The 22,513-nt window shown below is 57.5% G+C and overlaps 2 protein-coding genes across 6 annotated transcripts; one reads left to right on the forward strand and one right to left on the reverse strand.

Moving 5' to 3' along the window:
* The first annotated feature begins 1,572 nt into the window (after window positions 1-1,572).
* On the forward strand, window positions 1,573-5,888 carry SYNGR3 (synaptogyrin 3). The gene is made up of 4 exons (XM_059692720.1): window positions 1,573-2,028; window positions 3,801-4,038; window positions 4,263-4,405; window positions 4,494-5,888. Exons 1-4 carry the CDS (start codon window positions 1,930-1,932, stop codon window positions 4,701-4,703), a joined length of 690 nt encoding a protein of 229 aa, XP_059548703.1. The 5' UTR covers window positions 1,573-1,929; the 3' UTR covers window positions 4,704-5,888.
* A 3,939-nt stretch (window positions 5,889-9,827) lies between these two features.
* ZNF598 (zinc finger protein 598, E3 ubiquitin ligase) lies at window positions 9,828-22,171 on the reverse strand. 5 transcript variants are annotated; one of them, XM_059692725.1, is made up of 12 exons: window positions 21,466-22,171; window positions 16,144-16,256; window positions 15,257-15,386; window positions 14,662-14,873; window positions 14,336-14,553; window positions 13,731-13,839; window positions 13,046-13,122; window positions 12,713-12,797; window positions 11,826-12,604; window positions 11,131-11,278; window positions 10,879-11,029; window positions 9,828-10,778 (listed from the first exon to the last, which is right to left on the reverse strand). In XM_059692725.1, exons 1-12 carry the CDS (start codon window positions 21,895-21,897, stop codon window positions 10,425-10,427), a joined length of 2,808 nt encoding a protein of 935 aa, XP_059548708.1. In that variant the 5' UTR covers window positions 21,898-22,171; the 3' UTR covers window positions 9,828-10,424. The 5 variants fall into 5 exon arrangements, with proteins under 5 accessions (XP_059548708.1, XP_059548707.1, XP_059548706.1 ...); XM_059692724.1 differs by having other exon boundaries at window positions 13,722-13,839; window positions 21,466-22,167; XM_059692723.1 differs by having other exon boundaries at window positions 12,935-13,122; window positions 21,466-22,161.
* Between the last annotated feature and the right edge of the window lie 342 nt (window positions 22,172-22,513).

Below are 22,513 nucleotides of genomic sequence, written 5' to 3' on the forward strand. Positions count from 1 at the left end.
GAGGGGCATTGGGGTCAAGAGTTGATGTTTTTTAATATAGAAGCAAGTGCAGCATGTTTGGGTGTTGATGCAAATGATTGAGGGGCAAATGGATGATGTAAGAGACCAAGATGGGGAACAGTTGCTGACAGGTGAGAAGTTGTAGGACTGGATGCAGTTTCACGCACTTGACAGAAGACGGGTGGGCTACACCTCTGGCCACACCTGCCCTGGGATAGGTTTCCCAGGAGGCTGGGCCAGGCACCACCCTCTGTCCACACAGATGCTATGACAGAGACCTGGATTTGAGTCCCAGTTCTTCACTTTCTATGATCCAGGACTCAGTCTGCCTATTTACCACCTTAGAAGTGGGGGTGATGATAGTTTCTACCCCCACAGGTCATTGTGAAGTCCTTAGCACTGTAAATGCTCAACAAATGCAAACTTGTCTTATCGTTGCCTAGATCAGTGGTCGCCAACCTTTTGGACCTCAGGGACCACCAGTGGTCCTCGGATAGAAACATGGGAGTCGTCCGGGCTCCTGCTGGGCTGGGCTGGAAGGAACCTGAAGGAAGGGACACTAACTGGGGGCCCGGGGATCTATGGAAAAGACCCAGCGGTGGTACGGGGCTGGGAAGTCCCACTTCAGCCAAACTCCCATCTCTGATGTTTCTCCCTGCTCCTTGGCCCCAAACTAAATATGTCAGTCACAAGTCAGTCCAGGAAACCCAGGCGTGTGGGAGGCTCAGAACCACCTTGGAATGACACCTGGCCACCCACAGAAAAGGAGCAGAGATGCCCCAGCTCTCACATTTTTTTAAACAATTGGTTTTTTTTAAAAAAAATACACTTTATAATTTTTTACAGAGAGGAAGGGAGAGGGATAGAGAGAAACATCGATCAGCTGCCTCCTGCACACCCCCTACTGGGGATGTGCCCACAACCAAGGTACATGCCCTTGACCCGAATCGAACCTGAACCTGGGACCCTTCAGTATCCACTGAGCCAAACCTGTCAGGGCCCCAACTCCCACTTAACACTGGCCTGTGAGCTTGCCCACCTGGACAAGTGCCCCTGGAAGCAGAGACCATCCTCTCTCCATGTCAGGCGGCTAGGACCCTCTGAAGAAGCTAGGGTGCAATGTGTGTGGGGGGGGGAGCGACTCATGGGGGGAAAGGCCCCAGTGACCGATCTTTGGTTTGCAGGGGACCAAGGCCAGGGAGCCTTGGTCCTATTTCCTGAGCGGGAAAGACACTAGACGCAGCGGTTCTCAGCCTTCTGGCCCTTTAAATACAGTTGCTCATGTTGTGACCCAACCATAAAATTATTTTCGTTGCTACTTCATAACTGTAATGTTGCCACTGTTATGAATCGTAATGTAAATATCTGATATGCAGGATGGTCTTAGGCGACCCCTGTGAAAGGGTCGTTTGACCGCCAAAGGGGTTGCGACCCACAGGTTGAGAACCGCTGCACTAGAGCCATCTGGCCTCAGTTACACATTCATGAAAGGGCCCTGCTCAGAGGAGAGGCACGGGGTCAGGTGCCCTCTGTCCATCTGCCCGGATACAGCAAAGGCGGAGCCCGGTGCCCGCCTGCACTGCTGACTCCTTGTGAGGGGCGGTGAGGGCCCAGCTCCTTAGCCCTGCCCCCTGATCGTGATCTGGTGAGTCCATCTTGGACCCGGGTCATGCAGCTGAGGGCTGGGGGTGGAAGGGGAGCGGACGGGAGGGACCAGAGGGCTCCAGCCTGGTGCGTGGACCAGTGAGGGGGTGCGGGCTCGCCCCGCCCCGCGCGTCCCCGCCGCGGCCAGTGCGCGCTCCCGGGAGGCAGCGGAGGCAGCGGCAGCTCCAGCAGCATTCGCAGCAGCCCCGGGCTATCTTGGGCAGGGCCGGCCGCCGGACAGACTGACAGAGGGCGCCAGGGGTGCCCGGCCCGCTGGGGCCAGCCATGGAAGGAGCTTCGTTTGGCGCGGGCCTTGCGGGGGCCGCCGTAGACCCCGTGAGCTTCGCGAAGCGGCCCCAGACCCTGCTGCGGGTCGTGTCCTGGGTGAGTGGCCACTGTCCCGGTACCTGATCCCACCCCGTCCCTCGCCCTCACCCTCTTCCTCGCTGTCCCCTCCCTCGCGGGCCGCAGGTTGGGGTGACATCACCGTGCTGGGCGCGCCCACCTGGAGCGGGGGAGGGGCTGCCGGCGACAGCCTGGGACCTTGAGAGGTCACTTCCCGCCGTCCCCCACCCCCAATTCCTCCTTAGGTCGAACGGTCCCCTTCTTAAGCCCTCGCTCCCGTTTTTCCTGTTCTCATGACCTAGAAGCAGGCACAGGGGTGGGGACGGGATTCACGGAGGGGCTCCGGGAGCTGAATCTGGCACAGCCCCCTTCCCCCCCTTCTCCTGCACACACACCCTCCAGGCTCCTTAAAGGGAGCTGGCCCTTCCCAGGCCCCCCAGTTGCAACTGTGAGGGGGCGGGGGGGGGGGTTGATCAGGGATCCTCTGTGTGGGGCAGCCAGATGGGGCTCTACTTTGGGATGGTTGACTGGTGGTGGTGTGGGAGGGGCAGATTTTAGGGGCAGTCTAGCTTATTGGGGCGTCCCTAGGCTTGGTGGCCTGCTCCTCCTTAATACTTCTCCAGGTAGGAGAGATGGGAGGTGAGGTGCCGAGTTCTGGGTTTTGTCCAGCCAGTAACGGCTGGTAGCTACACCTACTTGATGGTCTTGAGTAGGGCGGTGCCCAGTGTAGGGCAGGGGGAGTGACTCCCGCCAGACCAGGCTACAGGAACCCTACCTTCAGGTCCCAGCTCTGGTTCCACTTGTGTACCACTCTGGGGGTGAGTCCAAATCCTGCACCTCCGTTTCCCTCTTGACTCTATCTCCAGGAACTAGGGTGGGGAAGGAGAGAAATGAAGTTGAAACTGGAGATCTTTTTTTAGAAACAGGCTTGCCCAGAGCTAAAAGAGCAGCATCTGGCTTAAAAGGATCATGGTCTAGAATTTAAAAATAAAATGAAATGAAATGACTGTGTTCCACCTCCTACCTGCCTTCCAGCCCTCCTGGGGACAGAGCGCTGACGTTGAACTGAACCCCAGAGGTCAGTCCTCTCGCCTTTTGAGCCCAAACACGTATAGTCAGTTGGGGTCATCAGCACTTGAGTGCCCACCAAGTGTAGAATGCTGGATGGACATTCTTTCTCCGTCCCCAACACCCCATTAGCTGGGCCTGTCCATCACGTATGATATGCTAACGGACAGGGCCACACGGCTTCTACATGCCGATGGCGGGCAGTTCCGTTCTTTGGAGTGTCCCTCTGCTGTGCCCCCTGCACCCTGGCCCCTCTCTCCTGGCTCCACACCTGTGTCCCCCAGCACCACCGGCTGGAGCCTGCTGGACTCACACTCCGGAGGCTCCTGCTCCCACCTCTGGTGTGGCCCCCACGGGGTGCACAAGACCCAGCTCGAATGTCAGCCCTGCTCTTACCAGCAATGCGACCTCAGACAAATCAGTTCACCTGTTGGAGCCCCAATTTCCTCGTCCGTAAAGGGAGTGAGAACAACGAAGGGCACCTTCGTGGTTTTCTGGGGGGATTCTATGAGCGAACACACATGAAGCAGCAGTTTTAGGCACCGTGTCTGGGCATAGGGATGCTCTCTACACGGTCCACGTGGTCCACGATGACTAAATGCCTGAGGGAGGTCTGAAGGGAAGGGCGCTGCAGACCCTCGCCCAGAGACGCACCGGGTGCCGCCGGGGAGCGCAGGGACAGACCCAGGGCGTGGCCGCGCGGGTGGGCCACCCCCAGGCCTGAGCACCCCCCGCGCCCGCAGGTGTTCGCCATCGCCGTCTTCGGGCCCATCGTCAACGAGGGCTACGTGAACTCCGACGACGGCCCGGAGCTGCGCTGCGTCTTCAACGGGAACGCAGGCGCCTGTCGCTTCGGCGTCACGCTCGGCCTCGGCGCCTTCCTCGCCTGCGCCGCCTTCCTGCTGCTCGACCTGCGCTTCCAGCAGATCAGCAGCGTCCGCGACCGGCGCCGCGCGGTGCTGCTGGACCTGGGCTTCTCAGGTGGGCGTGGCCGCGCCGGAGGCGGCTCGCGCGGGCTTCGGGGGCGGGGCCTCCGTGGCGTGCGGGGCGGGGCGGGGCGGGGCGGGGCGGGGCGGGGCGGGGCGGGGGCGGGTGGGAAAGGAGCGGTTCAGCGGGGCTTCTGTGCGCCCAGACACCCGCCCGCTCCCAGAGTGGTTCGATGGAGTCCCCCGGGGGCGCTCCCCTAACCCTACCGCCGCCCGCAGGGGTCTGGTCCTTCTTGTGGTTCGTGGGCTTCTGCTTCCTCACCAACCAGTGGCAGCGCACGGCGCCCGGGCCGGCCACCACGCAGGCGGGAGACGCAGCGCGGGCCGCCATCGCCTTCAGCTTCTTCTCCATCCTCAGTTGGGTGAGTGCGTCCTGCGGGCGGTGAGCCGGGCCGGCCAGGCCGGGGCCAGGCCGGTGTCCGCTCTAGCTGACTTCGGGCTCCTCTTCAGGTGGCGCTCACTCTGAAGGCCCTGCACCGGTTCCGCCTGGGCACCGACATGTCGATCTTTGCCACCGAACAGCTGGGCACCGGGGTGGGCCAGGACTACCCTGGTTACCCAGTGGGCAGCGGTGTGGAGGGCACCGAGACCTACCAGAGCCCGCCCTTCACCGAGACCCTGGACACCAGCCCCAAAGGGTACCAGGTGCCTGCCTACTAGTGGCTGGCAAGCCCAGACCAGGGCTGGAAGGCTGCCCCACCGATGCCAGGCCCGAGGCCTCCTGGGACCTCCCTCAGGTCCTCCTGGCCCAACTCCAGGGCTGGAGGGGTGGCCACTGTGGGCCGTCTGGGGCCAAGAGAGGGTAGCCCCCAGGGTGCCTGGGCTGTACCCCCGAGTTCCTCCAGTACCTTTAATCTCCAGCCTCCAGTGGATCAGCCTGGGCAGGGGGCCCTTCGCTCATGAGGCAGCCAGCCCGGGGCTCACCTGTCCACTCTGGCATCAGGGATCCAGCTGCCCTCCATTGCCAGGCGCAGAGTCTGTCCCAGACTGGGGGCAGGAATACTGCCCCCACCCCCAGGCCATGACCCAGGGAGCATGGCCCCATGTCCCGTGGGTAGTGACAGTCCTTGTTCCTGTCCTGTTGGTTCACCCTGTGGGGCCGTGTGCTCTGTCTGGAGCCTCCTTCCATTTCCTGTCACCTGCTCGCTAGAGTAGCCTGGCCCTCTCCATGTTGTGATTGTGGTCAAGTTTTCAAGTTTCAACTGATAGTTTCCCACAGGCAGCCCCTTTCTGTGGTTCCCGCTGCTCAACCCAGCTCCTCCATGCGTTGGCCCAGGCCTCTTCCTGGGTGTGGGTGATTCTGGCCAGGGAAGGCACAAGATGGCTATAGGCCGGGCACCAACCCTCTCCCAGCCCTTCAGTAAGGGCGGCTAGGGACACCTGCGTGCCTGGCAAGACAAGCCTCTTTCGAGGACAGAGGCTCCATGGTGCCCTGGAGACAGCCATTCCATGGAAACCCCTTTACCTTGGCTTCCTGAACCAGTCCTTCAACTCCCTACCCTGCACACCATTTTAAGGCCCAGTTTAAGGTTGAGGTCCCTCTGCATAGCTGACTACTCATGCATTGCTCGAAGCTGGCTTTTCACATTAAACCAGATGTGGTTGCCACATTTCATTCTTACAGACAGATGCCTCTGGAGTTGCAGTTGAATGACAACCCTGTACCTTGTAGCATAGATCAATTATGTGTGGATATTTAAGTGAACATGTTTACAATTTTTTGTATATATGGATCTCTCCCTCCCTCCTCTGAAAGAACAATCCGTGATTGTGTATTTTCAGTGTCCCATGTTCCAACTGCAACTTCTTTACAATAAAAAATAAATGAGTTTACTGTGCCATAGACACTCTTGGACTTAATCCTATCCCTGCCCCTCCTGGTAGCAAAGGCTGGGCTCTGAAGGGCACCAGGGCCCAGAATCTAGGAAGGAGCAGGGAGGTGGAGGCCAGGCTGACCTGCATATTCTGGGGGTTCCAGGTCCATCAGCCCTTCACCTCACATCACACAGGTCTAGAACTGGATTTCAGAGCAGGCTCTCTGAAATGCTGGGGGGATCCCCATCTCTCTTATTTCTTTTACTAGAGGCCCAGTGCACAAGATTTGTGCACTCGGGAGGGGGGGTCCCTTAGCCCGGCCTGCACCCTCTCACAGTCCGGGAGCACTCGGGGGATGTCTGACTGATGGCTTAGGCCTGCTTCCACTGTGGGACATCTTTAGCATGGAGGCTGGAGAGTCTCCCACCACTGCTGCTGTGCTTGCCAGCCATGAACCTGGCTTCTGGCTGAGCGGGGCTCCCCCTGTGGGAGCGCACTGACCACCAGGGGGCAGCTCCTGTGTTGAGCATCTGCCCCCTGGTGGTCAGTGAGCATCATAGCAACTGGTCCAACAGTCAGACACTTAGCATATTAGGCTTTTATTATATAGGATGATGATACTAGCAGGAGTACTAAATATTTCTTGTGCGAGTATATCTTTAGAATATCTTTCATCAGTGGATGGATGTCAACTTTGAGTCTTTATATTATTCCTAAGTTTTGTTTTATGTTTTTACTAGAGGCCTGGCACATGAAATTCATGCATGGGTACAGTCCCTAGGCCTGGCCTGAGATCAGGGCCATCTTTCCTGGCTGCTGGCAGCCGGCCCCGCCCACCACTACCACCCACCCCCGGCTCCCCATTCACCATTGGGCAATCAGAGCCTGCTGGGCGGGGGCGGGGGGAAGGAACCAATGGTTGGTTGGCAGGCCCTGATTAGGCAATTGGGGTCTGCAGGCTGGAGGCAGCTCCTGTGTTGAGCGTCGGCCCCCTGGTGGTCAGTGCATCATAGTGCATCATAGTGACCAGTCATTTCGCTGTTTGGTCTATTTGCATATTACCCTTTTATTATATAGGATTGTTTTTAGAGAAAGAGGGAGAGTGATAGAGATAGAAACATGGATGAGAAAAACATCTATTGGCTGCCTCCTGCACACCCCCTACTGAGGACCAAGCCCAAAACCCAGGCATGTGTCCTGACCTGGAATCAAACTGGGGACCTCTTGGTGCATGGGTCAATGCTTGACCATTGGGCAACACTGGCCAGGCCCCAAGTTCTTTTTTTAAATATATTTTTTTATTGATTTCAGAGAGGGAGAGGGAGAGGGAGAGATAGAAACATCAATGATGAGAGAGAATCATTGACCGATTGCCTTCTGCACACCCCCTTACTGGGGATTGAACCCGCAACCCAGGCATGTGCCCTTGACCGGAATCGAACCCAGGACCCTTCAGTCCACAGGCCGACACACTATCCATTGAGCCAAACGAGCTAGGGCTGAAGTTCTTGAAAGATAGTTTTACTGGGTATAAAAATGTCATTTTCCTTAGAACTTTAAAAGTATTTCTCTAGCCGAAGCCGGCTTGGCTCAGTGGATGGAGTGTCGGCCTGCGGACTGAAGGGTCCCAGGTTCGATTCCGGTCAAGGGCATGTACCAGGGTTGCAGGCACATCCCCAGTGGGAGATGTGCAGGAGGCAGCTGATCAATGTCTCTCTCTCATCGATGTTTCTAACTCTCTATCCCTCTACCTTCCTCTCTAAAAAATCAATAAAATATATTTTTAAAAAAAAAGTATTTCTCTAGTATTTTTTTGGATCTTATGCTGCTGAGAGCAGTGATAATAGTACAATTTGCATTCCTTTGTAGGTTATGTGTTATTTTAGTAAATTTTTTTCTAAGTTGTCTCTTTAAACATTTTTTTAAGATGTGGCTTAAAAAAATTATTCTTAGTGCTTGTTTGTATTTTTCTATTTCTTCAATGCGTGGGAAAAAGTCATGATTCTCCAATGGCCTCTTCTCACCACCTTCGGCTCCTGGGACCCATCAGGTGTATCATGCAGCTTCCAGACCCACATTGCATGACCAATTGTCCTTTGGAGGTTTCCCCTGCTTGGTCTTGTTTACTTTTAAAAAATATATATTTTTGATTTCAGAGAGGAAGGGAGAGGGAGATAGAAACACCGTGGTTAGAGAGAATCATTGATCTGCTGCCTCCTGCACACCCCCTTCTGGGGATCAACCTATAACCTGGGCTTGTGCCCTGACTGGGAATCAAACCGTGACCTCCTGGTTCTTGGTTGATGCTCAACCACCAAGCCACACCAGCTAGGCAGTCTTGTTTACTTTTGAGCCTATTTTTGTCAGGTTTTCATTTCTAAGATTTTTTTAAAAAAATATTTTTTATTGATTTTTTACAGAGAGGAAGGGAGAGGGATAGAGAGTTAGAAACATCGATGAGAGAGAAACATCCATCAGCTGCCTCCTGCACATCCCCCACTGGGGGATGTGGCCGCAACCAAGGTACATGCCCTTGATCGGAATCGAATCTGGGACCCTTCATTCCGCAGGCCGACGCTCTATTCACTGAGCCAAACCGGTTTTGGCATTTCTAAGATTTTTAATTAGTAACCTCCTGGTTAAGTGAAGCAGTTAAGATCCATCTGGAGCTGGAATGCTGGCTTTGCCACATTCAAGCTTACTCTTCTTAGGCGGGTCTCTTAATTTGTCTGTGCCTGGGGTTCTCCTCTGTGAAAGGATAATAGTTCCCATCATATAGGGTGGGGTGATAACATGTGTAAATACATGTTAATACTTGTAAAGAGCCCAAAGCAGTGCTTTTCACATAGCCAGAATTAAAGTGTCACTTAGTATTCTTATAGGTTTTGCTTAAGAATAGGTATTTTTGCCCTAGCTGGTTTGGCTCAGTGGATAGAGCGTTGGCCTGCAGACTGAAGGGTTCTGGGTTCAATTCCAGTCAAGGGCACATGCCCGGATTGCAGGCTCCATCCCCAGTAGGGGGCATGGCATGCAGGAGGCAGCCAATCAATGATTATCTCTCATCGTTGATGTTTCTATCTCTCATCTCTCTTCCTCTCTGAAATTAATAAAAAAATATTTTTAAAAAAGAATAGGTATTTTCAATATTGTTAACATGATATCCAGTTTCCACATTGCTCTTCTGTGGGGTTGGTTGTACTCAGGTCTGCAACACTAGGAGGACACTAGGAGACGCTTGTGTGTGGTGGGAAGTGGTGGCCTCTGATGCATGGCTCTCACCTAGAAACACTGCTCCAGTCCCAGCCCTGGGCGGACAAGCAGTACCATCCAAGACCTCAGCTTCAGGCCGCAGTGGTAGTGCAGCCATGGGGCTCTGGCCTGGCTCCTCTGCAGGCCACTGCCTTGGGCCTTCATACTGTTGGTGCCCCCTTCTGCTTTTAGAAAGGCATCTCCATTTTTTCTCACTTCAAGACATTTCCTTTGCCTTAGTGGAATGTGTTTATAACTTTTCCCTTTCTATACATGTTTGGGACAGAAAAGGGAGATTTCAGTACGTGTCTGGTCCCCATCCAAAATATCACAAATTACTTTCTCACAGTATTTCAGTTGTGCCCCTCCCCCATTTCACCTTTAGTAGCTCTTTCACCCTGTGTTTTCCCCCACCCATCTTTGCATGTAAACCCACGGTCTGTATGCCTCTCACGTTCTGGAAGTACAGGTTTACTGGGTGCAAAGTGCAGTTGTCAAGCATGTCATGGCTATGTCTATTCCTGGAAGGTTTGGGCAGTGCTCGGCCTCCAGAACTGCGGCCTCTTGGTTGACTTCTGCTTCCTGTAAGGAAAGCGCAGCTGCCCAGCTCTCCTCACAGACCTTCTTCTACTGGCTGACCACCTGAGCTGTCACATGTAGACCCAGAGTTCCCCTCACTACTGACCTCAGAAGGCAGAGAAGCTCAGAATGCCAGCTATGTGCATTATTGCAAAATAAATTTATTTAAAGATAAACTGTTTTATAAAAGGTCAGAAGCAATTTGAGATCCCAGATTCAGCTTCTCGTAGAAAGATTTAACTTCAAGTAGCACAATTTTGTGTCTGCTTTTAATCCTGAATACTCTTGAATCATGAAACAGCCAACTGTTTACACATCACACTCAATGTTTTACTCCTGCACCAGTGGACCCACAGCTTCAGGCTTGGGGGCCAAAGTGCTGCAGCCCTCAGGCTCAGGAGGTCCCAGATTGGGCCACTGTGGCCACTGCCTCTGACAACATGGACAAGTCCCGGCATCCTGGCCCTTTCTTCCCCTGGCACCTTCCAAAATCATGAGATATAAACCAAGACTGGCCCACCACTGAGGCAGGGGTATCTGCCCAGTTCCCAGCAGGAAACCTGCCTAACTGTGTGGATATGAAGTGGGCTGTCCTTGTGACCCCTGGTGGGCCGGCCAACCAAAGGGCCTGAGCAGGTGGCCTCAACAGGGCCTTACCTGGCTGCCTGTCAGCCCAGGAGGAAGAGCAGGGACAAAGGAGGCTCATGGTTGTGGCCACTCCTGCCCACACAGCGGGCGCTATGTGAGGGTCCTGGCAACAGCTTGCAGGGAGGGGAAGTCGTCATCCCGGGCAGTGTGCAGAGCCTGGTGGCTGCGGAAGTCACCATTTGCAAGTACCTGCTGGCAGGTGGGGCACACACAGCAGTCCAGGTCTGCCTGCTGGGTGCTGGCTTGCCATGCATTCTTCTTATTCTTCTTGGCCTTGGTGCCAGGAAGCCGCTCCTGGCCTCGAAAGTCCGTGTGTGCAGACAGCAGCTCCTGCTGCTTGGCTGTGTCGGGCAGGAGCACCAGCAGCTCATTGAAGATCTTCTGAAAGTTCTCCCCAAGCAGGTCCCGACAGCTCTTATAATACTGGGCTGCGGAGATCACACCCTGCCACCGAGAGCCAGACCCAGTCACCCCTGGCCCAGGCCTAGGCCCCAGGTGGCAGGCTGTACTCCCACCCCCCGCCGCCTCCCTCCACCAGCCTGACCTGTCTAAATTCTCCTGAGTGACTTTTGAATTCGCTGAAGCGGGCTTCGTCACTCTGCAGAAAGTCCTTGATGGACTGGATGAGCTGCAGGTTCCTCTCCCGGAAGTTCTCGGGGACAAGGTAGGCCCGGGGTGCTGGTGTCAGCCTGGATCTGGAGGTCAGGACATAGAGGCTTCAGTCTTTGGGGTGGCTGAAAGTGAGGGCACTCTCCCCTGGCCCCTAAGGGCAGGTCAGGCAGCCTGCCACACTTACGCTTTTGTGGTGGTGGTAGTGCTGGGGACGCAGGCTGGGTTGGGGCTGGGCAGGCCGGAGAAGCCAGGGGGTGGCTTGCTGACTTGAGGCGCTAGACCTGGTGGAGGTGGGGGTGGAGTGCCCTTCAGGAGCACCACAGTGCTGAAGCCTGCGGGGTAGCACGCCAAGACCCAGGGAATGACCCTCAGTGGCCAGGAACTGCCAGGCCTTGTTCCTCGCATCCCACAGGCTGCCCAGCTCACCCAGATCAGGCTCCCATCCACAGACCACACCTCCCCTGAAGAGCAGGCTCAGAGCCTGATGATGCCCAGAGCCAGCACACATGGTGCGCTGCCTTGTAGCAGATGCTGGCCTACGTTAACTCATTTGCCCCCGTCTTCAGAGGGTGCCAGGATTGCTCAATTTTACATGGAGAAAAGGGACACAGCGGTTAAATGGCGGCCCAATGTCACGCTCATCACAGATGAAGCATCTGCATCCCGAGTTACACTGTGCTTCCGAGACAGCTGGAAACCACTGCACAGGCTGACCTCTCCCCGCCTGTGTCTACCTGTACAATGTAACCTCGGGCTTGCGGGGGGGGGGGGGGGGGGGGGCGCCGGGGCAGGGGCGGTCAGCAGGGGGCTCCAGTCTGACTCTACTACCCCAACCCCTCCCCAGACGTTCAGAGGCCGGCCTGAGCCAGGTGCACCTACCTGGGGGAGGGGGCATCCTAGGCAGGCAGGGACCGCCAAGCGCTGGAAAGTCCTCCTGGGGCGTGGGGCAGGGGAGGGGCCCCAGGGGCCGTGGGAGCCCCGGGGGTTCCTTGGGGACACTCCAAGCGGGGGCTGGCCCCTCTGTGTGTCCATTGACGATGACAGCGACTGGCCCCTCAGCTCTGCCCTTAGGGGCAGGGGGGGCTTGCTCAGCCCCAGGGGGCCCATCTTTTTCAGGGGGCAGTGACAGGGGTGATGTGGCACCCAGCTTCTCGGAGCCCACCTTCTTCTTCTTGCCGACTTTGGTGAAGGTCTGGGTGGAGGCCAGCGCTAGCAGGGAGGAGACGGCAACCGTGGTGGGCACGCTCCGCAGCTCCTGGGTGGTGAGGCCAGTGCGGCTATCCTCCTCTTCCTCCTCCTCTGGGGGGGGCGGCCCACCCTTTTTGTTGCCCTTACCCCCTTTCCCAGCCTTCCTGGGGGGTTGACTGCCCCCACCAGCAGCCTGGACCCCTGGGGCGGGTTGCACCACCTTCTTGCTGCCACTGCTATTCCAGGCAGAGATGAGGCTGGTGGGGGCTGTGCTGGGTTTGGAGGTGGAGGACACCAGGGCAGGGAAGTCGTCCTCCTGGAAGGTGCTCCTGCCCCTGGTAGGAACAGGGTACACCAGTGCCAGCCCCACAGGGCCCGGGGCTGTTGCCGTGGAGCAGGAGGAAGAAGTAGAGGTGCAGAGACTGGGGAAGTCTTCATCCTTGAGCTTCGAAGTGGAGGGCGGAAGGGTGCTGAACCCAGGGAGGAGAGAGGGGTCAGCGGCCTGCCAGGCCCTGGACTGCCCCGTACCCACCCTCCATGAGATCCACACTTTTGCCCCAGTTCATGTGCATGTGTACCTCAGATGTGTAGCCCCTGCTGCTGAGGTGTTGGCTGGGAAGGCCTCTTGGCTTACGGGACCGTTGGTCGAGGCTTCCTTGGGGCCTACAAGACACAAAAGGACTCTATGTCAGGGCTGACCAATATTGAGGGGGCAGGAGCAGGCCCTCTGGGGTGACCAAGGAGCTTCCCAGGTGGCTCCCAGGCACAGGCAGAGCTGCCTGCAGGCAGGGCCAGCTCACCTGGGCCTTCACCCTGAGTCCGTAGCAGGCGCCGGGGGCCTCGGGGCTCCTCAGCTCCCCACATCCCTGCCTCCTCCTTCTTGAGCCTGCTGCCCTCCTCACGGTCCTCACTCTTGTGTATCTCCTGCTGCTGCTGCGTGGCCACCGAGGCCCGAATGGCAGCTGCCACTTCTCGGTCCTCTTCTTCCCTGAGATGGGGAGGCCTTCAGACGGGCAAGGCCCTGGACTACAGCGATGTCAGGGCAAGGGGCTGGGGGGGGGCCTTGTCCTTAGGAAGCCTGGTCACCAGGAGGTGTGCCAGGATGTAGGCCTAAGGCCAGCAGAGTGGGTGCAGGTCCACCCTCCCTTGCCACAAGAGGGAGCTGTGGAGCAGCAGTTTTTCCCTCAGCCTTAGGCTGTGGCTACAGGCAGCACCTGGGCTCAGTGCTCTGGGATAGCATTTGGGGTCCCCAGATGGATCCTGCAGGGCATCCAGGGCAGCCCCCCAGCCTGAGCATGTGCCTGCGGCACTGGTGTTTCACAGCACAGCTGCAGTGAACCTCCAAGTGACACAGGCACCTCACCCCCACCCAACCTACAGGTCCTAGTGTCTGGCTGGAACTAGAGGGAGGAAGAGAAAACATCTGCTCGCTGAAGACAATGAGCAGATCCTATTACCATGTCCAGGACACCAGATGCCAGAAGGTCAGAGTCCTCTGACCCTCGTGCCTGTTCCAGCCCAGCTGTGGGCCACTGCCACCGCAGCAGTAGTGCCAGAAGAATGTCAGCAGCATGCAAATCCTCCCACCTCTTGTACCTCCAGCTTCCTCGGCGGCTCTGCTGGGCTCCACGGCCACTGGCCCGGCCTGCTCGGCCCTGGCGGTTGTACCTGTCCACCTCCTCATAGTCCTCGCCGCTGACGGTCCCTATGGCCAGCACATAGCTTGTCACGGGCCCAGGCCAGCCTGATGCTAGTGCTCTGGCTTGTATAGCAGAGGCTTTCCTGCCCCCACAGCATGTGAGCTCAAGGGACAAGCTCAGACACCTCAAGGGTTCCACAGCAGCCCCAGGCTTCTATGGCCTGGGTACCACATCAGAGCAAGAAGTGGGCTTGCAGAAGGGTCCGGGCCTGCCAGCTGCACAGCCTCGGGACAGGACCCACACACAGCAGGTGCTCAACAATCTTCCAACCCGGGGAGCGTCCCAGGGACCCCAGAATAGCAGACCCAAGATGCTGGGGGAAATCTCCAGGAAAAAGCTCCCTGTAGTCATAGCGTGCTCAGAGAAGCAGGCTCAACCGGTATCCCTTGTCCCCACTGACACACGAAAGGCTGAAGCAGGACTGGGTCTGAAGCCTCCAGAGCAGGAAAATGCGAACCCTGCCTTGGGAGCCCTGCTTGGCAGAGGGGAGGCCCTGCTCACCTTCGTTCCGGCGGGAGTGTCGTGGCGTGTAGCTGAACTGCAGGTCGATCTGGCGGTTCTGGCGGGCCTCAGCGCGGCTCCGGCTGTGGCAGGCTGTCTTGTGGGCCTTGAGGTCGATCTCGGTGCGGAACGCATGGGTGAACTGCTCGGTACTGCAGCGGCCCTCCTCACACAGGAAGTGCTTCTCCCGGAAGTGCTCACGCAGATAAGCATAGTCGCTGACAGAGTGTCAGCAGGAGCCCTGTCAGCCCCACCACCCAACCAGTGGCCTCTGCCCAGCTTGCTCCAGGTGTCCTAGGGACCACCCCATGCTGTCCCGCTCCCACCTGTAGTAGTCTTGGGCTCCATCCGAGTCACAGAAGTGGCAGAAGTAGTGGTCTCGACGCAGGTGCTTTAGCAGCTCATCGTTGTCTAGGTAGCGCTCATCGCAGAACTTACAGAGCGGGTGCCCACGGTGTGATGTGTCATCGGGGTCTCCCTGCATGCGGTGCCGCGCCAGGTCCTTGCGCGAGTACCACTTGCGCTCATATGTAAAGATCTGCAAGGAATGGGGCTAGGTACAGGGTGCAGGCTCCCAGGCCTCCCAGCTCTTCCCACAGCCCAACTATGGAGAGGTGCCGGCTCTGCCCCAGTTACCAGGAGCCTGGTGGGCCTACATAGTCATTGGGAGCCCTTCCCTGCCTGGGCTGTGTGCAGCCTGAGCTCACACAGGAAGTGCTGTGAGGCAAGAGAACTGGAAGGATGCTGGGGACTCCAGAGTCCCGTCTGTCCAGAGTCAGAGACAGCAACCAGCCTCTCACAGCTGTTTGGCTAAGCCCTGCCCTACCACCCCCTACAGAGCCTGGCCACCATCTACCTCTGCCTGGGGCCCTCCCTGTGTCCCTGAGAGCCCCAGATGGGGACTGTGAGGGTGGGGCGCACCTTGAGGTGTTTGAGGCACAGCTTGCAGCAGAAGAGTTCATGCTGCTTCCTCATGTGCTGCTCCAGGTCCCCGAAGAGGCCGAAAGGTGGCAGCTCAGGGCACCTTGGGCACTCATGCTGCAGCAGCTGCCTAGGAGACACCAAGAGCCCCCGCCCCCCACAGACTCTCAGTGCTGCCACCTGGAGCAAGCACTGCCACCTCCTCAAGGCCCCTCGCTCCATGCCTCTGCAGATGCCCTGGAGCAGGAGCCAGAACAGGCACTCCCACCCGTGCCCTCCATGGCTCTGACCTTTGAGCCAGATGGTGCTGGGCATGGGGTCAGAAACTGCTCCCTGCCAGGGCCCATGTCAAGCAAAGCCTCAAGATGGGATTAGATCTATGATCCAGGAGAATAACCCCTGTGTCAGGGGAACAAGATAAGCCCATACAGGGGGCTGGGGTCAGAAGCCCAGGTTCTAGCCAAGCCAGGGGCTGCCCCTCACCTGGAAGACTAGGACTACCCCATGACAACCATATCCCTTTGTGGGGTTTTCCCGCCATGGGCCAAGAGCCTGACTTGCAGGAGCTCTTGTGCACCTTGAAAGGCTCCAGAAAGCAGGCGCTGGGTGCTATGCCAGGAGCACTTTCCCTGATTTCACCTCCTGCCCCCATCTGTACCCATCTAAGGAGGGGCGTTGTGTCTCCAGTTACAAGAGAGGAAACGGAGGACAGGAACCCAGCCACCTGGCCCTTGACATCCATGCTGCACCAAGTGTCCCCGCCCTACTGAGGGTTTTGGGGAGCACAGGAGGTGACGGAGATGTGCCCATGCCTGCCATAAAGTGCCCGCCCCTCAGATGCAGGCTGGCCAGACCCCAGGAGCCCAAATTGATGTTTCCTTTCTCACCTGAACAAGGCATACACTTTCCCGTCAGCAAAGTAGATGTCATACTTCTTCTCATGCTGCAGCTGGTCGATGCGGACAGTGGCAAAGGCAGGAAGCTTCTTGCCGAAGACCACCTGGAACCGAAAGTGAGAGGGCCTCGTGAGCAGGGCAGTGGACAGCCACTGGACGATGCAATCAGGCTGAGAAGAAAGAAAGAGCACTCAAGACTCCCCTGGGAAGCCAGAGGCAGGCCCCTCTCCTCACCTGCAGTTCATGAACTTGGGGTTGCTGGGACAGAAACGAAATGCCCAGCCTCGCCACCAGGAGGCGACGGGCTCCCCACTCATTCATGACCAAGCCTACACCTGGACAGACAGAGGGTGGACCCCCAGGTAGGGACCAACCGTCCAGGCAAACCAGGATTTAATCACACAGGGGTTGAGCACAGGATAGTTTTCATGGGAAGAGACAGAGTCCAAAAGCAGGTAAGGAAATAAATGCTGCCAGGCCAGATGGGTCAGGTGACTGTATGTCAGGGCCTGGCCACCCTGTGTCCACTCATTGATGTTTCCATGATGCCACAGGAGAGAAGGGCTCCTCCGTGGGACTCAGTCATGGCCCAGGCTATTCTTGCCCAGTTTCCTACTTGTTAACCGGGCTGTCTGTAGGAGCCAAAGGGACAAGCTGGTAGGCACAGGGCTGGATGCGGAAACCTACCAGCTCAGCAGCTCCTCAGGGGTCTCCCAATGCTCACTCCTGGATAAAACCTGCTGGGCCTGCTCTGCCCTTCCAGACCCCTGTCCCAGTGTCAGGCCTCCTTTATCCTCCAGCCCCCCTTTCTCTGGCCCCTCCTCCCCTCCCTTGGGTCAGGACGCCAGCCTGTCTCCTCTCCATGCCCTTTCCTGCTCCGCCACTGTCCTCCCAGCCTGGAGCTGATTGCTGGCCTCAGTTCTGAGTCCTCACCAACACACTGGGGATGGAGGGATCTTCACACTAAGAAAGGTCATGGCAAAGTCATCCCTTTATGTTTAGGCTCAGCCAGGGAGGATGTCTGGGGCCAGAATGGCCATGAACCTGGGAAAGTACAGGACTGGCTAGGGAGGGCAGGTGCTCACTCTGTCCCCCAGCAGCAGGGGAGTTAAAACTGGTTCCTTGGGTAAGGATCCCGGGAGCTCAGCCTCCACCTCTGAGGACACGCTGGAGAGTAGGGGTGGGAGGAGGAGGCTGACACCCAAGTCTTCCCCCTACTCTGCCCCCACAAGAGCTCAAAGGAGGTGTTATGGCCCGGCCACACCCATTCTGGGGAGTGTGGGGTTGAGCAGGGCCCCACAGGCTTTCTTCCCCTGGCCCTCATGTGTGGCAAGGCCAAGCACTGCCCTCTGCCACATACTGAGCTAGAGTGGAGCCTCGTCTCAGCAGAGCTCCCATGTACTCGGGCAGGGGGCGGGTGGGTGTTGCGGCTCTACCACCAAAGGGTTACCCTCCACATCTCTCCCCAGCTTATCCTCAGGCCTGGACCTTGAGCTGGAGTTTTCTCAGGGATCTGCCCTCCTATGGCAAGCCCATGCCCAGCCCTGCCTTCTGAGTCCTCCTGAGGGTACCTTTCCAGCCCAGACCCAGTGTCTGAAGGCCCAGGGCTGAGAGCCAGGCAGGATGCTGCTGGAGGAGCTATCCGCCAAATGAGGTGCCGTAGCCGGGCTGAGGCAACACGGGCTGCAGATTTAGGAGCCCCAGCATCTGCTTGCAAGGTGGCCAGGCAAGCAGCCTGCAAGAGAATCCTTGAGGCTGCCAAGAAATACTCAAGCACAACAGACTTAGCAGAGGAAAGACTCCTTCCCCAGGAAAAACAAGTGCTGGATGCCCCATGACACCACCTCCCTGCTCCAGCATCCTCTCTTCAGCGGCCATCTACTGTGGGTGGTGTCTCCTTGGGCTGCAGGCACCCTTGCCATGGACAGAGGCGAGGTGCAGGTTTCAAGACCAATCACCAGGCTGCTTGGATAGGTGCCTGTCCCTCCTGAGTACTCTGGTGGGACAGGCCAGAAGGGAGACACTAGGCTGGCTCAGGAAGGGAATGGAACCATAGGAAAAGGCTTGGGAAAGGAAAGCGACTGTGGGCATGGCTGGGGTTTTATGAGAATGAAGGTGGCAGGTTTGGAGTGGGGAAATGCTAATTACCCCTCCCAGACAAACCGTGAGACTGGACTCTTCCCCACCTCCAAGGCCTGCACCCAGCAGGCGAGAGTATGGCAGTGCAGCCTGGTATGGCTAATACCCCTGGTCCCCAGCAGAGGCTGAGCAAGTGGTAAGATTGAATGGTGGACAAGGACAAGGGCATGGTGGCCTGGCCAGGGATGGGCAGGAATTCACCAGGGGTCCAACAAATGTGGCCCAAGACCTACCCACTCTGGTGATCACCTGATGGAAGTGGTCATGGGTCCAAGGACAAAGGCCAGACCAGGTCTGGACACTTGAGGATGGGCCATCATGGGAAGCCCCTGGGTATGCGAAGCAGTAATTGACCAAGGAGGAAAGTGCACCCCTGGGTGGCCCAGGACGGCCAGGCTAGTCCCTGAGAGGAAGGGGGAGATGGGGGTGACAGAGCTCACACTGGAGCACTCCACAGGGATGAGACTGGGGCCTTGCTGCTCCCACTCCCAGTATGCAGTGAGCACTTAGTAAGAGTGAGTCACGAGAGGAAAGGTGCTGCCAGTAGTGACCACTAGCAACAGTGAGCCAGATGGTGAGGGGTGGGCAGTGACAATGGCCTTGAGCAAGGGAGAAAATATAGGAGAAAATCCCTGGGGATTGTCCCACCTAGAGAGTACAGGCACCAGAGGAGCCCAGATGATGACAATTTTAGAGGAGGTCCAGGACCAAGGTGGTGAGGAGGAGGCACCAAAAACAGGAAAGTATGACACCTGAGTCAGCACAACCTGCCTTTAGCCACCCCCTGCCTGCCTGTGAAATGGGGGTGGGGCTGTATTAGGTGGCCTACAGGGCCCCTCCTAGCTCAGACACATCCCACTTTGCAGAGCAGTCCCATCAAGTCTCTCTGACATCACTGGGGATCAGGGCAAGGTGGACAGCAATGCAAGAATCATCTTTTGGAAGAAGTTACCTTGAGAAAGATGACATCAAGGGGACTTGACATCAGTTTCAACCTGTATGCACTCAGCCTCCACCCTGAGCACCTGCCAGCAACCTAGACTGATCCGGCTCCTAGACTGACCCGCAGCTGCAGGGCTATGATGAGACCAGCAGTGCCCAGGACCATGGTCTCCCCATAGGCCGGCACAGGGAAACACTGTCAAGGTGCAGGAATTCACCAGCAAATAGAGCTGGCCTGTTTCACATGGCATCTTGGCACACTTTCCTCCCAGCTGTTTTTCAAAGAGTTAGTCCCACAAGGGAGGGCAGAGCTGAGGCAGGTTCCCGGGCTGGGGGTTGCTGTGGGATTCCCAAGTTGGTATGGGACACAGGAATTCAGAGGACATTGTAGAGCTCAACAAGGGAACAGGAAGGGTTAGGGCAAAGTTGCAAGTTCAAGAGTGGGAGTGCCTTGGCCGGTGTGGCTCAGTTCGTTGAGCATCATCTGGTGCACTGAGGAGTCACCGGTTCAATCCCTGGTCAGGGTGCGTACAGGAGTCAACCGATCCATGTTTCTCTTTCTCCCCCTCTCCTTTACTCTTTCTCTAAAAATCAACTTTTGAAATATTATAAGAAAACAGTGGGAGTAAAGCAGGACGGAGAGGAGCATCATCTCCCCAAACTTCCCGGGACACCCTTCTGCTGCTGAACAGTTTGGGGCAGGCCTGCGAAGGCTAGGGTCACCCAGGGCCATCTGATGCCAAACCACACCCCAGCTGGACCCTGCTGACTGCTCATGTCAACACCCCCTTGCCACAAAGCACTTGGGGAGGGTATGGATCCCACAGGAGTGAGAGACCAGATGTGGGCTACAGCAGACAAACTTAAGTATCAGCTCACTTCTGATGAGACCAGCAGTGCCCAGGACCACGGTCTCCTCAGCACCATCTTTCCTGGATGGAAGCTACAGATGTACTGGGAGACCTAGCCATTGAAGAGTTTCATCATGCTGGGCAAGACTGGCTGGCAGGGCAGGCTCTGGCAAAGCTGGGAGTTGCCCTCTGAGTAAGCCCATAGTCTCCCCGACTGTGCCCGCACCCCACATCTCTCCCAGGCCCATGTCCATCTCAGTCCACCCCATTACAGACTGACAGCGTCCCCAAGTGTCTTTTTCTGATAGGGGACAAAGTAGGTGCCCACAGAGGACTCACGAATTACAGAACCCACGTGGCTCCTTTAACATAAATGACTACTTTAGAAAAGAAAAAAGAAGAAACCTATCCCCCAACAGTGTTGTTCCTGCCTCACCTCCAGGAAGAGCAAGTCAGATTCCCTGGCAGATGTCACCAGCCCAAGCTTTCCATGAACAAACCTGGGAAATTTCACAACGCTGGAAGCAAACAGATCTCAAAGTGCAGCAAACCATGGGAGCCACAGCGAGGTGCTCCCGGCCAGCAGCTGGCATTGCGGGGAGGGAGGGGGAAGCTCCCTGACGCCCTCTGACCCTTCCAGGGCTTCCCGGTCAGGACAGACTCAGAAACTCCCCCCCCCTCCCCCCCCCCCCCCCCCCGCTCCCCGGAGAGCTGAATGAGCCCCCCGACCCACTGGCAAGAAGGAAAACTTCATGCCCCTTTTATCTCCACCCACCAAGCGCCCTGAGGAGACTTCAATGGTTCTGTCTTCCCCTCTGGTGGGCAGGTCTGAGTGCCAACTCCACCCATGGATGGAAAATGCCAGTCTCGGTACCGTGGGGTGGGCTGGGCTGGGCTGGGCTGGGCTGGGCCAGGAACACAGCCAGGCTGGAAAAGCCACGTTTGACCCTGTGTTTCCAAAACAGATTGCCTCTGGAGGTGCCCACCTGCCCTGTCTCCTCCACCAGAATGGAGACGCCTGAGGAATAAACTTCAACAGACGAGCAGGTGGAATTCGTACTCTGACCACACTCATGTCTATGGCCCGACAAGAATTCCCGGGGTACGGCGGGCAGGTCCCCACTCCCTCTTCAACCCAACTCTGCCACCTTCGGCGTCCGGCCCCGGACGCCCCACAGCAGGCCGCACGGCCAGGACACTGCCCCGGGTGGCCCGCCAGGCCTCTCTTTTGGAAACAGGCGCCATCAAGCCGGCGGGCGGACAGCAGGAAGGAAAGTCTCCTTCCGGATGCCGTCTGCCCGCCGCCCGGTGCCGCCCCGCCGGCCGCGCCCCCGTGACCGCCCCGGCGCCCCGAACGCGCGGTCCGGCGGCCGCGACGCACCTGGCGCAGCTCCTCGCGGCACACGGCACAGTATCGCTGTTCGCACAGCACCCGCATCTTGGTGGAGCAGCGGTAGCACACCGGGTGGTCGCAGCGGCCCAGCGCCGTGGCCTCCAGGTCCCCGCAGCACAGCACGCAGCTCCCGCCGCCCCGTTCGGGCGCCACCGTCGCCGCCTCCAGGGCCGCGCGCCGACTGTCGGCGTCTGCCCCCGCCGCCATGGTAAGGGCTCCGGCCCCCTCCCGGCCGGCGCGGCGCCGCCAGTCTCCTGGCGGGCCCGCCCCTTCCGGGGCGACGTCAGCGCCCCGCCCAACAACGGCCCAGCCCGGCGGAAGTGCAGGAGCGATTTCCGCCCCAGAGAAGCGCCGGTTGGAGTAGCACGTCTGACGTCGACTGCTCTGGCGCCAGCGAACATCTCGGAGGTCGCCGCTCATCTCTCCCCAGATCCTTTTCTTCGGCCGCCCTCCCCAGGGGCTCACCCAGGGGCTCCATTCAATAAGGTTGCCAGTGTCAAAATTTGTGATAGAGACCTCAACTAGACAGAATTGAGAGGCCTGAAGGGGGCGCTCTCACACCCTACATCGGGGGAGGCCTACCGGGAGAACTCTAGCGTTACAACAGAACTCTATGGTCGTGTCCGCCCCGCCCCTTAACTTCCCGTGCCCTCTATAAAGCACTTTCTCCATCCTTTTTCGGCCGAAAATGCACGTGGCTCACTAAGTCCGTAAGTTTTGAGCTGCAGCCCTTCCTTTTTCCTGAATAAATCCTTTTTGATGATGAAATACCTAGTCGACTTTTTTTTACCGACGAATTTGGGGGGCTCTCGGGATCCAGAGAAGAGACCCCGATTGCTTCGGCCTGAGGGGCAAGCAGGTGCTGGCGCCCGTAGAGCTGTCTTGAGTTCACTGTCTCCTTTCCAATTCAGGAGCTAGAAAGGGTAAGTCTTCTCTCGGAACTGTACTTCCGCTTCTTGTTCTGGAGCTTTTCAAGCTTTATTCTGGAACTGTTTTGAGTCTTTTGTTTTGCTTAACGGTCTCGTTTGTTCGTGAG

This window comes from Myotis daubentonii, chromosome 4 (genome assembly GCF_963259705.1).
Source record: "Myotis daubentonii chromosome 4, mMyoDau2.1, whole genome shotgun sequence".
Lineage (NCBI taxonomy): Eukaryota > Metazoa > Chordata > Mammalia > Chiroptera > Vespertilionidae > Myotis > Myotis daubentonii.

What these genes read in the sequence shown, in the direction of transcription:
- ZNF598 (XM_059692721.1), bottom strand. Translation starts at nt 21,897, where the DNA reads ATGAGCGGCGACCTCCGAGATGTTCGCTGGCGCCAGAGCAGTCGACGT. An exon ending in GCAGGGGCTACACATCTGAG is followed by an intron (nt 12,605 to 12,712) that starts GTACACATGCAC and finishes CCCTGGGTTCAG; the next exon opens with CACCCTTCCGCCCTCCACTT. An exon ending in ACTCAGGAGAATTTAGACAG is followed by an intron (nt 10,779 to 10,878) that starts GTCAGGCTGGTG and finishes TCTCGGTGGCAG; the next exon opens with GGTGTGATCTCCGCAGCCCA.
- SYNGR3 (XM_059692720.1), top strand. Translation starts at nt 1,930, where the DNA reads ATGGAAGGAGCTTCGTTTGGCGCGGGCCTTGCGGGGGCCGCCGTAGAC. An exon ending in TGCTGCGGGTCGTGTCCTGG is followed by an intron (nt 2,029 to 3,800) that starts GTGAGTGGCCAC and finishes CCGCGCCCGCAG; the next exon opens with GTGTTCGCCATCGCCGTCTT. An exon ending in GCTGGACCTGGGCTTCTCAG is followed by an intron (nt 4,039 to 4,262) that starts GTGGGCGTGGCC and finishes CGCCGCCCGCAG; the next exon opens with GGGTCTGGTCCTTCTTGTGG.